The following is a 12,319-nucleotide window of genomic DNA, read 5'->3' as shown; positions in this document are numbered from 1 at the left end:
TTCCGACAATGAGTTCAAAAGGGAGAAAAAAATTTTAAAAAGAGGCGAGTTCCTGAGTCCAGGTTGTTCATCTACCTGGAGACAGGGAATGAGTTTTTACAACTAAGGCCCCAAGGCCCCCAAATGGACGTTTGACAGAGAAATTCTGACAAGTTATCACGGAAGCAAAATAAACCAGCTGATAGGACTGGGAAGGTTTTCCGAGTAACGAGCTAGAACACAAGTTGATCACAGAGGGGACCATGCAGGACAAGAGTTAAGACGCTTTGAATGGCCCGGCCGGTGTGGCTCAGCGGAGATCGGGGTTCGAGTCCCAGTCAGGGCCCAGACCCGGGTTGCAGGCTCAATCCCCAGCAGGGAGCATGCGGGAGGCAGCTGATCCATGACTCTCATCATTGATGTTTCTCTCTCCCTCTCCCTTCCTCTCGCTGAAATCAATAAAAACAGTTATATTTTTAAAAAGACGCTCAGAGTGTACCATTTACGGGGGCCGGCCTGTGCGTGAGAGCGGGCCTGGCGCCCAAGGAAGGAAAAACTCCACTTAATTATTCAAGGGACAGGAAAACCGAGGAGCAACGGGAGCCGTCTGCACTTCTCTGGCTCTCTTTCCAATCAAAAGCTCTAAGGTCTATCTCACATATCAAAATTCACCCACCCGGCTCAGGGTTTTGGGGCGCCTCCTGTCCACTCCTGCACTCAGCCAAGAGCTGGATGCAAAGTTTACACGGTGCGGCTCCGTGAGCTTCAAGCACTCCCAGGTCCATCCGCCTGACAAATGAAAAGGGACAGGGAGGGTCATTAGGATGCATTTGTCCTCAAGGTGCCAGCAGCACAGGCCCTGGACAGGGTATTGGACGTGCTGGCTCAGGCCCATGGCTCCTGGGGTCTTCCTACCAGCACGAGCATTCCTACCTCAGCCTCCAAGGACCCTGCCTCTGTCTCTGTTTATTTAAAACCTCACTCAAGGATATGTTTTTATTGATTTTCAGAGAGAGAGAGAGAAACATGCATGTGAAAGGAACATCAATTGGCTGCTTCTCACACACGCCCTGACCGGGAATCGAACCTGCAACCTTCTGGTGTTCGGGGCGATGCTCCAACCAACCGAGCCACCCAGCTGACTCCAACTTAGAAAAGAAAATATGACCCCGCACATGAGGGCAGGCCATGCTGGAGGATTTTGTCTCTTAAATAAGACATCAGTCTTCCCCCTGGCTGAAGCTGTGCCCCGTAGGCTCCAGCCTGGTATTTTATAGGCCGACACCTTTAGCTTTGTTCTATAGCATTTTGATTCGGCAAAGAGGAAGCAGCCAGCACCCGACTTTGAAAACCACACAGGTGTTCCTGGGAGACAAAAAAGACAAAAACAAAATAACAACAGCAAAAAAACCCCCAAAAAACCAAGCCTCTCCCTCCCTTTAATTAAAGAGATGCCATCTGATCACAGCTGTGGACAGACAAATAGAAAAAGTCAGTCTTCCAGAACCTTCCAAGTACCAAGTGCCTTGGGTCCTGAAAAGGTCCCCACCACAAAACAAAGTGAAGGCACCAGCTCAGGCCCCGGGACGTGCTCCCCTCTGCACCTGGCGGCAGCTGGTACCTACCTGAGGCCAGTTCACAGACAGTAATAAAAGCTCCCTTGAAATAATGTTAAGGTTCAGATACTCGGATAAAAGCTGGGAGCTTCAAATGCAGGACTCAAAGCCCATCCCTAATCCTTCTCATTGTGTCTGATGTGGCTGCCGGGGTTCTGGGCTGGTTCCCCCACCTGCGGCCGCCTGAGCTTCGCCCTATAGGCACCAGCGAGCCAGCAAGCCAGCTGGTGGAGCCAGGTGAAACCTTACACTTGCTTCCTTGGGAGGGGTGGGCCTGGGCCAAGGTGTACAGCACAGCCATTGGTCCTTAACCTAGGAGATGTCAGCTAAAAATAAGAGGAAACAAGAAAATACTGATCTCCAATGCCAGGTGCCAGGTGCCAGGGCTCTCTCCAGGAGCCTGGCCAAGTTATTTCAGATCTTCAGTTGCTTGGTCAGTGAGCACTCGAAATAGCCTGGGCAAAAACGCAAAGGGGAGACCCTCCCTCCCACCTTTCCACCCTAACCCCCTTTTAAAATAAGCCCTGGCAGCTTTGGCTCAGTCGTTAGCGCCTAGGCCTGAGGACTGAAGGGTCCCAGGTTCGATTCCAGCCAAGGGCGTGTACCTCGGTTGCAGGCTTGATCCAAGGCCCTGGTCGGGGCTCATACAGGAGGCAACCAATGGATGGGCATTAAATTTGTTTCCTTTGCTTTTATAAGCAATGGTGCAATGAACTATCTTGAAAAATGTATCATGTCACATGTGTACAACAGTGTCTGTGAGAGGAATTCCCAGAATTCCTTAGGCACTTTTAATTTTAGTAAGTCCTGCCAACATCTCTCTGTGCAGGTTGTACCAATTGACGCTCTGTCAACAACCATAAGCATCTGTTCTTCTTGTCACCTCTTCAATGCAGAGCTAACTTGCATTTCTCTTATTACTAGCAGGCTGAGCACGGTCTTATATGGTTAAAAACCATCTACATTTCCCTTCCTGTAAACTGTCCAGGGGTCGATGGTCTTTTTCTTATTGATTTGTAGGAACTCTTTTCATATGAAGGACATGAGCTCTCTCTCTCTCTCTCTCCTATAGGTTGCAAAGATGCTTTCCGAGTTGTGAGAACTAGGAGACTCCTGGACTCTGGTTATGATTACTTTTGACTTGTATAGGGTCGATGATATTAATCTTTTCTTTTATGGCTTCTGGGATTTCAGCCATACTTAGTATTTTCCCGAGTTCAATTTTTTATTTATTTTTATATTTGCCATCTTTAATCCATCTGAAATTTATTTTGTGATAAACATGCTCGTTTTTTTTTTTTTTTAGACAGACATCAAGTTGTCTCAGGTTGCATATTTTTAAATGCCATCTTTATTTCATATTAATCTGCCTTTGAGTCCCTTCTCTTTCCTGTCTTCTAAATCATGCCCAGTTATCTCAGAATCATGCTCTTTCTCTCCACAGCCCCTCATCCCTTCATCCCAATTGGGACCCAAGAGTTGATCCGTGTCATCGTGACCAACTGTCACACAAGTTACGCCGAACCTCAGTATCTTAGAGCAACTGGAGATCTCAGAAGCACCCTGTCATTTTACAGCTAAGGATACAGAGGTCGAACAAGATGAACTGGACTTGTCCCAGATCATGGGGCAGGTTAGTGCTTATGATTTTTTAAAATTTTTATTACTATTCAAAAAGACGAGAGTATTGATTTTGGCATAAATTCTATTCAATCGATAGATATCTATTAAGCAACTACTCTGCCCAACAGTGAGCCAGGCACAGGGACTCCAGAAATAAATTACAAGGCTCTGAGTTTTTAAGGAGTTCAGGGTCCAGTGTGGGGTCTGAACACACATGCATCTACAGACTAAGAGGTAAGGCAATGGTGGGCCAGGAATGTTGGAAGGAGAGGCTAACTCTGCAATGAATGGCATGGGGAAAGAAGGCACAGGAGATACACAGTTTTTGTTTTTTTTTGTTTTAATCTTCACCTGAGGATATTTTTTCCATTGCTTTTCAGAGAGAGTGGAAGGAAGAGAGAGAGAAAAAACATCCATGTGAGAGACACATCGATGCGTTCACTCCCGCATGTGCCCCGACCAGGGCTGAGCTTGCATGCCTCCAAAGGGTACCTGATGCTTACCAAGGGGCCAGCTAGGATGCGGTCCTTGCGAGGACGTTCTCAAGAGGCGCACGAAACCACCATCAAAATCCGGCAACTGTTTTATACCCAACACATGCACCCGGAGCCCACTCCATTGACGCCGCCTGGGAATGAGACGGGGTCAGGGATGACATCCAGGCACCACCCGAAAGGAAAAACGCACCAACCGAGAGTCGTCCAGGAAGCTAGTTTCCTGTGTCAATCCGGAAGGTGGCCATCCCTGCTTCCCGAAGTGACCGTTTTTACCTGACTTTTATGGATCCCTGTTTATTACCTACCCAGGGGGTGGGGTGGGGGGGGCAGGAAAAGGAAGGCTGTCGGGCCACAATGCGATCCTTTATTCTCGGCTTCCGACTGCACTGAAAACCGTCACGTTTCCAATAGTTCTCCCCACACTCCCAAAATACACACACAATAGAGCATATATATTTAATATCAGAAACTCCTTTACGAGGACGGTGGCAGAAGACGAACCAACCCCCCCCCGCCCCCCGGCCAACCCTTAGAGGTCAACCCTCTTCTAACAGTCCTTTCACTCCCCTTACGAATATATAGATTTTAAAGATAATACGCTCTGATAAAAATTCAAATAGCACGGAAATGAATGAAAGAGAAGACAAAAGGCCTCTGTACTTGGGGTACAGCACCAGGGATGGGGGAAGGGTCAGGTCTGTGAGCTGCACACATTAATTAGCAGGTAATAAAAACCAGTTATTTTACCTTTTGAAGCGGCGGATTTGACATACATTTGCCCCTGCTCTGGCCTCTAACCTTTAATCCCCTCTTTCAGAATCTACACCAATTTCCTGCTATCACCTCCCCCTTATTTGACACTGAGAACCTTCCAGCACTTTTTTTTTATCCGATTCTAGAATTTTTAACTTAGCTTGCAGCACTGCACAAGTCTTGCCCCCCCCCTTTTATCTTTGCAAATAAGCATCGAGTTAGGCCCGACCATGACAGAGGCTCTCGTGGGCTAACCCGGCAACCCGGTGCTACTCACAACACGTTTCCTTGGGAAAATCCTTTCTGTTATCTGCAAAGCAGGGGCCTCTGTAATCTCAATTTCTGTTCCACCAACAAGAGCTTCCCCCCTAGTCCCACCTGCCTTGTTACTAAGGTAGGCCCTGGGAGCAGGGACTCTGGGGCCCCGGCTGCCTGGGTACCAACCTGGTTCTGACACTTACTAGGTGTGTGACTTCTGGAGAGTTATTCAACGAAAATGAGCGAATATATGGAAAGTGCTTAGAATGGTGCCTGGCCCACAGTAAGTGCACCGGCCCCTTGTTCTAGAAGGCGGCAGACAGGCCCCATTGAGGCCGGCGAAAGCTACGGGTCTTCTTAGAAAAGTGCACACACATGCAATTCTTTGCACAGCTGTAGGTGCAACCCCGGCCTACCCACAGACCGCAAGGCTCAAGGACCCGTGGTTCCAGCCCTCGGGTCCCCTCTACTGTGTTACAAAACTCCGTGGCAATTCTTAAAGTATCATGTTCACACGCACGACTGTTAAGCAGGTTCCTCCCACCCTCGTTCTGGGTTCCCCCTTTGGGCAGAAATGTTCTACTTTTCTTTCCCAAGGCCCTTTTGACCCTCGCCAGTTTTCCTCTCACTCCCTCCGTGGGCAACAAAGCTCCACACGCGTTTTGACAATGATTCTTTCCCTTCTCCAAAGCTCTAATGGTCTTCCCCTCTTCGTTTCCCAAAGTCAGACCAGAGCATGGAGGACAGCGGCCGTGCCCCCCACAAAAGGCACCTCAGAGGTGGGTGCTGTGCAAGCCCAGGTCCTCAAAAAACTCAGAGGCTGCACCAGCCAGCAAGAGCTGAAGATCAGAGGAGCCAGAAGGAACTTGTGAGTCGATCAGATTTCCTTGTTACCCAGAGAAGTGACTTGCCCGAGGTCACCCAACTCAGTCACGGCAAAGCCAAGAACCTCTCCGTTCAGTACTCTGGTTCCATCAGCATTTCTGAGGCTGTGCCCTGCACTCAAATCTTGTTAAAAATGCAGACTTGGCCCGTCTGCTGAGGGGCCTGAGATCCTGCATTTCCAGCAAGCTCCCAGGAGAAGGTGATGCTGCTGGTGCACAGACCACTAGGAGTAGTAAGGGTTTATGTCAAGGGCAATGGACTGCCCTGCCCTGCCCTGCCCTGCCCTGCCCTGGTTAAAGCCTCTCCACCCACCCTTCGCGTGGCTGCTTCAGTGCCCTTCCTTCTGCAATGCCTCCCTTCCCGATCTTCCCCGACTGTCAGCTCCCATGGCCTCTGTACTTTTGCCTCTGAAGCATTCATAACAACTTGTAATTAAAGAGTATTTGTGCAATTATTAGTTTAATGTCCGCCTCCCGGGGAAACTGCAAGCTCCACGTGGACAGGACCAGCTCAGCAACTAGGAAATCACGCGTGGTCAGTATATGGGTAGCTGTTGAGTCTGGAATAACTAGCACCCTGGAGGAGGAAGGTGTGGTTCACACACGTGGAAAACACCTTCTGCTGGCCTCAAGGAAAACAGCGACATATCTAGCTTCAAAATTCCCACCAGTTTCAAATACATAATTTAAGTTGAAAAGCATACTCCACCCCACCCCCACCCCCACTTTCCCCCCAAAAAGCGTCTCCTAGATCTTTACCAAGAGGAAAACAGTCCCAATCTGGTACTAGCCACTCTGCTTGGGGAACAGGTAAGCCCCCCAAATACACATCCCCTTATAGTCTTCTCTGGGTACACAGACCCTGGCAACCAAGGCAGGAGGCACGCTGCTCCCTGACCAGCCTCACTCCCCTGCAGACCAACAATGTCTTTTCTAGTTTTTCAGCTCCCATCCTTTCGAGGAGCCCCAAAGCTCTGAGCGCCCAGCTCCTTGGAGTGGACAGAGGTATCTGACCTCATCCTCATTCCAGGGAGGCAAAGTCTGAAGTCAGCCAGCCTGGGTTCAGATGCCTGCTGTGTGCCCTTGGATGAGTTACTTAACTCCCCTGGGCTCCAGTTTCCCAATCTGCCAAATGGGGATACAATGTCGTGGCTGGCGCCTGCCAGGAACTAAAACAGATGATATTCATAAAGAACGTAGCCAAGCCTGGCCCAAGATATATAATTACGCCTATTCTCCGATGCCCTGTCCAATATGAGGCCTCGCTATTGTTTTGCGCAGGCCTCCGCCCAGCGGCCCCACCCCATGCAGGGTTTACCTGCCTGGAGCTGGCGTGAAGCAATGACTCACTGCAAAACTCTGCAGCTCCCATCAATCACCTGCTGTCCCTGCCTCCTCATATCACTCACGGGCTGCTTCTGGGAGGGAAATCTTTTGTCTAATGTCCAGTACATTCATCCAACAAGCATTTATCGAGGGCCCTCAGTGTGCCAGGCCCTGTCCTAGGCACAGGGGCTTGGCAATGAACCAAAAAAGACCCCGATCCTCATGCAATGATGTTAAACGAGGAGCTCTAATCCACCAAGAGAGTTCAGGTCTCTGGCTCTTACATCACCACCCTCTCCCCAGACCAATCCTAAATAAATCGCAAAGAACCAAAGCACGAAGAAAGCATTCAGGGCCTAAAAGGAAGGGCTAAGTGTGGTTTGGGAACAGCACACTGAAAACTGGTGGACTCTGAGGATGTCCATGTTAAAATAGCCAGAAGCACCCGGTTGCCACTAGCAGCCACACGGGCCCATCGAATCCTCTAGGACAGTGTGTGTAATGCACGGGGGAAATGGGGCTCCATTTACCCGTCTCATGCGGGGAGAACAGGCCCGTGGTTTCACGTTCTCCGAGTCACGCTCTTTGGAAGGGCTCCCCAGCAGGGACAGAGGCAGTGGCTTTGTGGAAAGAGCACTGGAGATGAATTCTGGAAGCTCAGGGTCAGGCGCTGGCTCTGCCACTTACTGTGGGACCCCAGGCACGGAGCTTGTCTCATGCCTCAGTTTCTTTTAGACTTTGAGGTCCAAGGACTGGGATCAACCACCATCAACGTGAGACTCAGCAGATGCCCGGCTCCCTTCATTCAACAAAATGAGCTGCTTGCTCTGGGACTGGGGAGCCCAGATGGGGAGCCTGCGGAGGGCATCCCCTCAGATGCACCTGACTCCCAACTGAACTGACTGCCTCCCTGCTAACGTCAAACTCAGGCATCCCAGGAGCAACTCCGAAAGAAATGATCTCTGGGCCACAAGGCAAGTCTAAATAATAGAAGTTGTTGCGCAAAATCTCTGGTGGGCCCATTTATCTCCGTTCTTCCAACTGGAAAACCAGCCTAAAAACCAAGTCTCGCTGGGTGGAATGGAAGTGACCCAAGTACAGAACCAGTGACCAGCTGGCCACACACCACAGGACAAAGAGTCGCCCCGGAGGGGGGGGGTCTGTCCTGAGGATAAAAGGGAGATTCTGCCCCCACTTCAACTCATTGCATCTCCCTCCACCGCACAAGGGGGAGCCTGGAGGAAAGAAAAGGTGACCCGAATGTGCAACTCCCCCTACCCAAAAGAAAACAGCTCCGCATCACTGTCCCCACACAGGACAGCCAGGTCCTGCACGTTACTGGAGCACTAATTCAGCTGGAACTACAGGTGATCAATTAAGAGGTCCCTTTCCAAGACCCGGCAGGTGCCTGGCATAGGGTGACATGTGGCGGGAGGGCCACCTGACAAAACCACCAGAGAACAACATTCGCTTAAAAACAAACAAGAAAGGGACAGCCAGACCGAGTGTCCAAAATCAAAACCACACAGGCCCACGGCTTTGATCACCAACACGAGGGATACATTTTTTTTTTTTTTAATGTCTAATGACAGTTAGAGGTGGTTTTCCTTGCCCTCCCCACCTGGCCCAGCGGGTTCCTTTGAAGGCCTTCTACTTGGCAGACGTGAACGCTCGACTGTTTTTACTTACATGTACTCAAAGGCAGGGTGGAAAAGAGAAGCTTCAAAGTTGGCTGGGTGACCCCTCAAGGGTGTGCAAAGTCCTTCTCGGAACACCTGTGGGGAAATTTTGCACATTTCCCAGGAGCCCACTGGAACTGGTTCTGTCCCCTCCAGGTCGACGCCGGCTGGGGGTTCCCATTTTGCACAGAAATCAAGGCGCTCAAGGCGCCCGGCCTGCAACTCCAGGGAGGCCCAGGAGGACGGTCCCTCCCTGGAAGGTCCAGCACCTGGTCGGAGTGTCCCCAAGAAAACGCACTGAGGCTAAGGCTGCGCCTCGCCGGAACCATCGCGGAGCTTAGACTCACATTAATGACCGTTTTGGGTTCCTTAAAACCCACGCAAGCACCTCCCTGGCCTCTTAAATCTTCCCCAAACTACTGCTCAGGCTGGAGGCAAGCAGGGGCAGGGACCATAAAAGTCATGTTAAAAGGCAAGTTGGAAGGAAAAAACAATCAAACAAACAAAAAAAAAGCACAAAACACCCCGATACGCACTAGTTAGCAAGTCCGCGGATGGGGGGGGGGGGGGGCGGCAGAGAGCCGGGTCTGCGGGATCTGCGCGCCCCGGGGTGGAGACGCAGGGTGGCCCCAACGGTCCCCGGGCCCCCGCGCCCACCCGGCAGCCTCGAGGCTCCCCACCCCCCCACCCCCCGATCTGACGCCGACGATCACACCCCCCAGTTCTGTCCAATTAGCAAAATGACCGCCGAGGGGACGCTGAGAGTGGGCGCCCTGGAACAGGGGGACTGAGACTCGGGAGGCTCCGGACAGGCCGTGGGGACCGAGCCGGCCGGCGAGCGTCTTCAACAGGTCTCCCCGGGGGCTGGGGCGCGGGGACGCAGACCCTGCGGGGGTCCCCGCGGCGCGCAGCCGGCCTCAGGGGGGGTGGGGATGACGACTGGGACACCGCCGACCCCCCCCACCCCGGGGAGGCGCGCTCCCAGCTGCGCCCGCCTTTCCTCCCCCACCCCCTCCAAACCCCCACCCTGGGTGCCGGGGACGCGCGGCCACCCCACCCGCTCGGAGAATAAAGTTTGTGGGCAGCCGAGGGGCGGGGCAGCGCGGCGAGGGGGCGAAACTTTTGAGTCCCGGGCGCGCGGCGGGGGGAGCGCACCGGCGCCGGGACACCCACGTGCGGGCCCCGGGAGTCGCCAGCGCCTCCGCCGCCGCCGCCGCCAGCGCCCGGGCCTCCCGCGCAGCCACCGCCACCGCCACCGCCGCCACCACGGCGCTTCCCTTTCATTTCAGCTTCTCTCTCTCTCTCTCTCTCTCTCGGTCTCTCTTCCTCCCTGCACCGTCCTCTCCTTCGCGCGCGCTCTCCCCGCCCTCCCTTCTTCCCCTCCCCCCCGCACCCCAGACGCCATCTCTCCGTCTCTTCTTCCCCCCCCCCACCCCCCACCCCCCAGCTCTCCTCCTTCCAGCTCGCCGGCACGAGGGAATGTGGAAGCGAAAGGGGAAGACGACATGTTTGCGGCGCGGCGCGGGCCTGCGCGCACCCGTCCCCGGGGAGAGGCGGGGGGCGGGCCGGCCGCGGCTGCGGCGACCCACCCCCGCGCGCCCCCCCTCTCCCCCGCCCCCTCCTCCCCCTGGCGCCCCAGCCAGCCCTCCCGCCCGCCCGCCCGCCCGGGGCTGCGGGACACTCACCCCGGTCCGGGCGCGGCTCCTGCGCTGGGGGCCTGGGCGGGCCGGGGGCTGCGCGCCCGCCGCCGCCTCCACGCGCGCCCGCCCTCCGCTCCCCTTTCTCTCTCCCTCGCTCTCCTCCTCTCTCTCCCTCTCTCTCCCCCTCTCTCCTCCTCTCCGCTCGCGCCCTCCCTGGAAGAAGGGAATGAGGCAGGGCTGACGCGGAGGGATGCAAAACAGCTCCTCCCGAGCCGGCGCGCGGAGGAAGAGACGCAGAAAAGCTGCCCTTGTATCTCTCTTTTGTTTTCTCACTTCCTTCCACCGCCCCCCCCACCCCCTCCTGTCAGCCCAAGTTTTCTTTTTCTTTCCACCGCAGACAGGATTTTTTTTTTTTTCTTTTTTCCTCTCTCCCTCGGTTCCTCGAGCCTTTCGGTTCAACTCTCCCCCTCGAATGGAAAGCCTGCGGGCTTCGCGCTCCCCTCCCCTCCCCGCCGCCGCCGCCCCCCCACCCCTCCTCCCCGCCGCCTCTTTTTTTTTTTTTTTTTTTTTTTCTTCCTCTCTCCCCCTTCCCTCTTTTTTCTTTCTTCCTTCCTCCTTTCTTATTTCTCTAAAAGGGTTTTGTTGGCTGTGGGAGTTTCGTTTGAAAATCAAGTCACGCCTGTTTTTCTTCCTTCCCTCCCTCCCTCCCTCCCTCTCTCTCTCTCTCTCTCTGTGTCTCTGTCTCTTTTTTTTTTTTTTCTCTCCCGTCCTCAGAAAAGGGGAACAAAGATGAAGTGAAACGGGGAAGAGGGGCAGCGGCAGCGCCTCGCCTGGAAATGGGGGGGAGGCAGGACGCGGGGGGGGGGGCGCCCGGCCGGGCCCCGGCACAAAGGGGTCCGGGGACTGCGCGCGCCCCGGCCCCGGGGAAGCCTGGGGCGTCCTCGGGAAGGGGAGCCGGGCGCGGGGTGGAGAGCGGGGCGCAGGAGGGGGGTGTGTGTGCGCGCGTGTGTGCCCGTGTGCGCCCGGCTCCGGGTGCGGCCCAGCCGCCCCTCCCCGGCCTGAGAGGCGAGGCCGGGTGTGTTCCCGACTCCGGTATTTTCTAAAGTAGGCAGATGGGCTTGGAACAGACGTCCCCGCGCCGCGCTGAACTGTAAAAGAGCCTCCAAACAGCTGTTGGCAGGGCCCTGGACAGCCGGGCTCCGTGCGCGCGCGCGCGCGCCCCAGGCCCACGCGGGGCAGGGCAGGGGCAGGGGCTACGGCAGGAGGCGCGCAGGGGCCGGGGGGCGGCCCCTCGTGGGCTCTCCAATCCCAGGGCCCCAGGCCTCCCTCCGCCCCGCTTTGCACTGCTGGGGGCGCCGAGGCGTGGCCGTGCGCAACGCGGGGTCAGGCCTCCGCGCCTCCCCGCGTAGGGCTTGGCACCGCCCGGCCCCCCTCCCTCACCCGTCCCCAGCTCCCATGCTGGCCGGACCCTCGGCCTCCAGCCTCCAGGGAGCCCGCCCCTTGGAGAGCCGCGTCTCCACTCCGGCGCTGTCCTCGGGCAGAACGGCCGCGGAGGGTCAATTATTCATGGGGCGCCTGGGCGTGCTCCCAAGACCTGCCCTGGCCTCGGCTTCTCTGGGCCAAGTGGGGAGAAGACAGGGGAAAAGTTGCCAGCGTAAAAGTTGGCCACATTTGCGCATGGCCCCAAGGAAGTATTGAGCACCTGCTGGATGCCTGGTACTTGGACTGGGGCTGCTGCCAAAGGGCTAGGGGGGGTGAGGGTGGGGGACGTGAGGTCTTCTCCGTGCCCCCCCACTCCACCCTCACCCCCACCCCTGAAGTTTCCGCAGGAAACAATGCCCGAGGAGGCTGCCTGCAGCTCCAGGCCAGGTCAGGGAGAGGAAGGAGAGCCTGGATCCTTGGGCCCCCCGCCTGTCTCTCTTCCTTCCTCCGGGCTGCATCTCCTTCCAAGGCTCCTCCCCTCCTCATCAATTCCTCCCACACTTCCCTGCTCTCCCCGGCTTTTCACTGGAGGGTCCCTTCTCCCAGCGAGGAGCAGATGCTGAGCCCCATTGTCTCTCCCCC

At 55.2% G+C, this 12,319-nt stretch overlaps 1 protein-coding gene across 5 annotated transcripts in view; it reads right to left on the bottom strand.

Moving 5' to 3' along the window:
* The window catches only part of ZNF710 (zinc finger protein 710), a 41,909-nt gene extending 31,569 nt beyond the window's left edge, over positions 1 to 10,340 (bottom strand). For 2 of the 5 annotated variants that reach the window (XM_087829138.1, XM_087829137.1), the window contains exon 1: positions 8,626 to 9,172. In XM_087829138.1, the coding sequence (XP_087685264.1) occupies positions 8,626 to 8,732 (107 nt within the window). In that variant the 5' untranslated portion in view covers positions 8,733 to 9,172. Of the gene's footprint in view, positions 1 to 8,625; positions 9,175 to 10,300 lie in introns of those variants that run through there. The other 3 variants (XM_087829141.1, XM_087829139.1, XM_087829140.1) reach the window with 3 other exon arrangements.
* Positions 10,341 to 12,319: the final 1,979 nt, after the last annotated feature.

The sequence above is a fragment of the Miniopterus natalensis genome, chromosome 22 (genome assembly GCF_054644295.1).
Source record: "Miniopterus natalensis isolate mMinNat1 chromosome 22, mMinNat1.hap1, whole genome shotgun sequence".
NCBI lineage: Eukaryota > Metazoa > Chordata > Mammalia > Chiroptera > Miniopteridae > Miniopterus > Miniopterus natalensis.
Note: the sequence above shows the minus strand (reverse complement) of the source record. Positions and strands in the feature narration are given on the sequence as shown.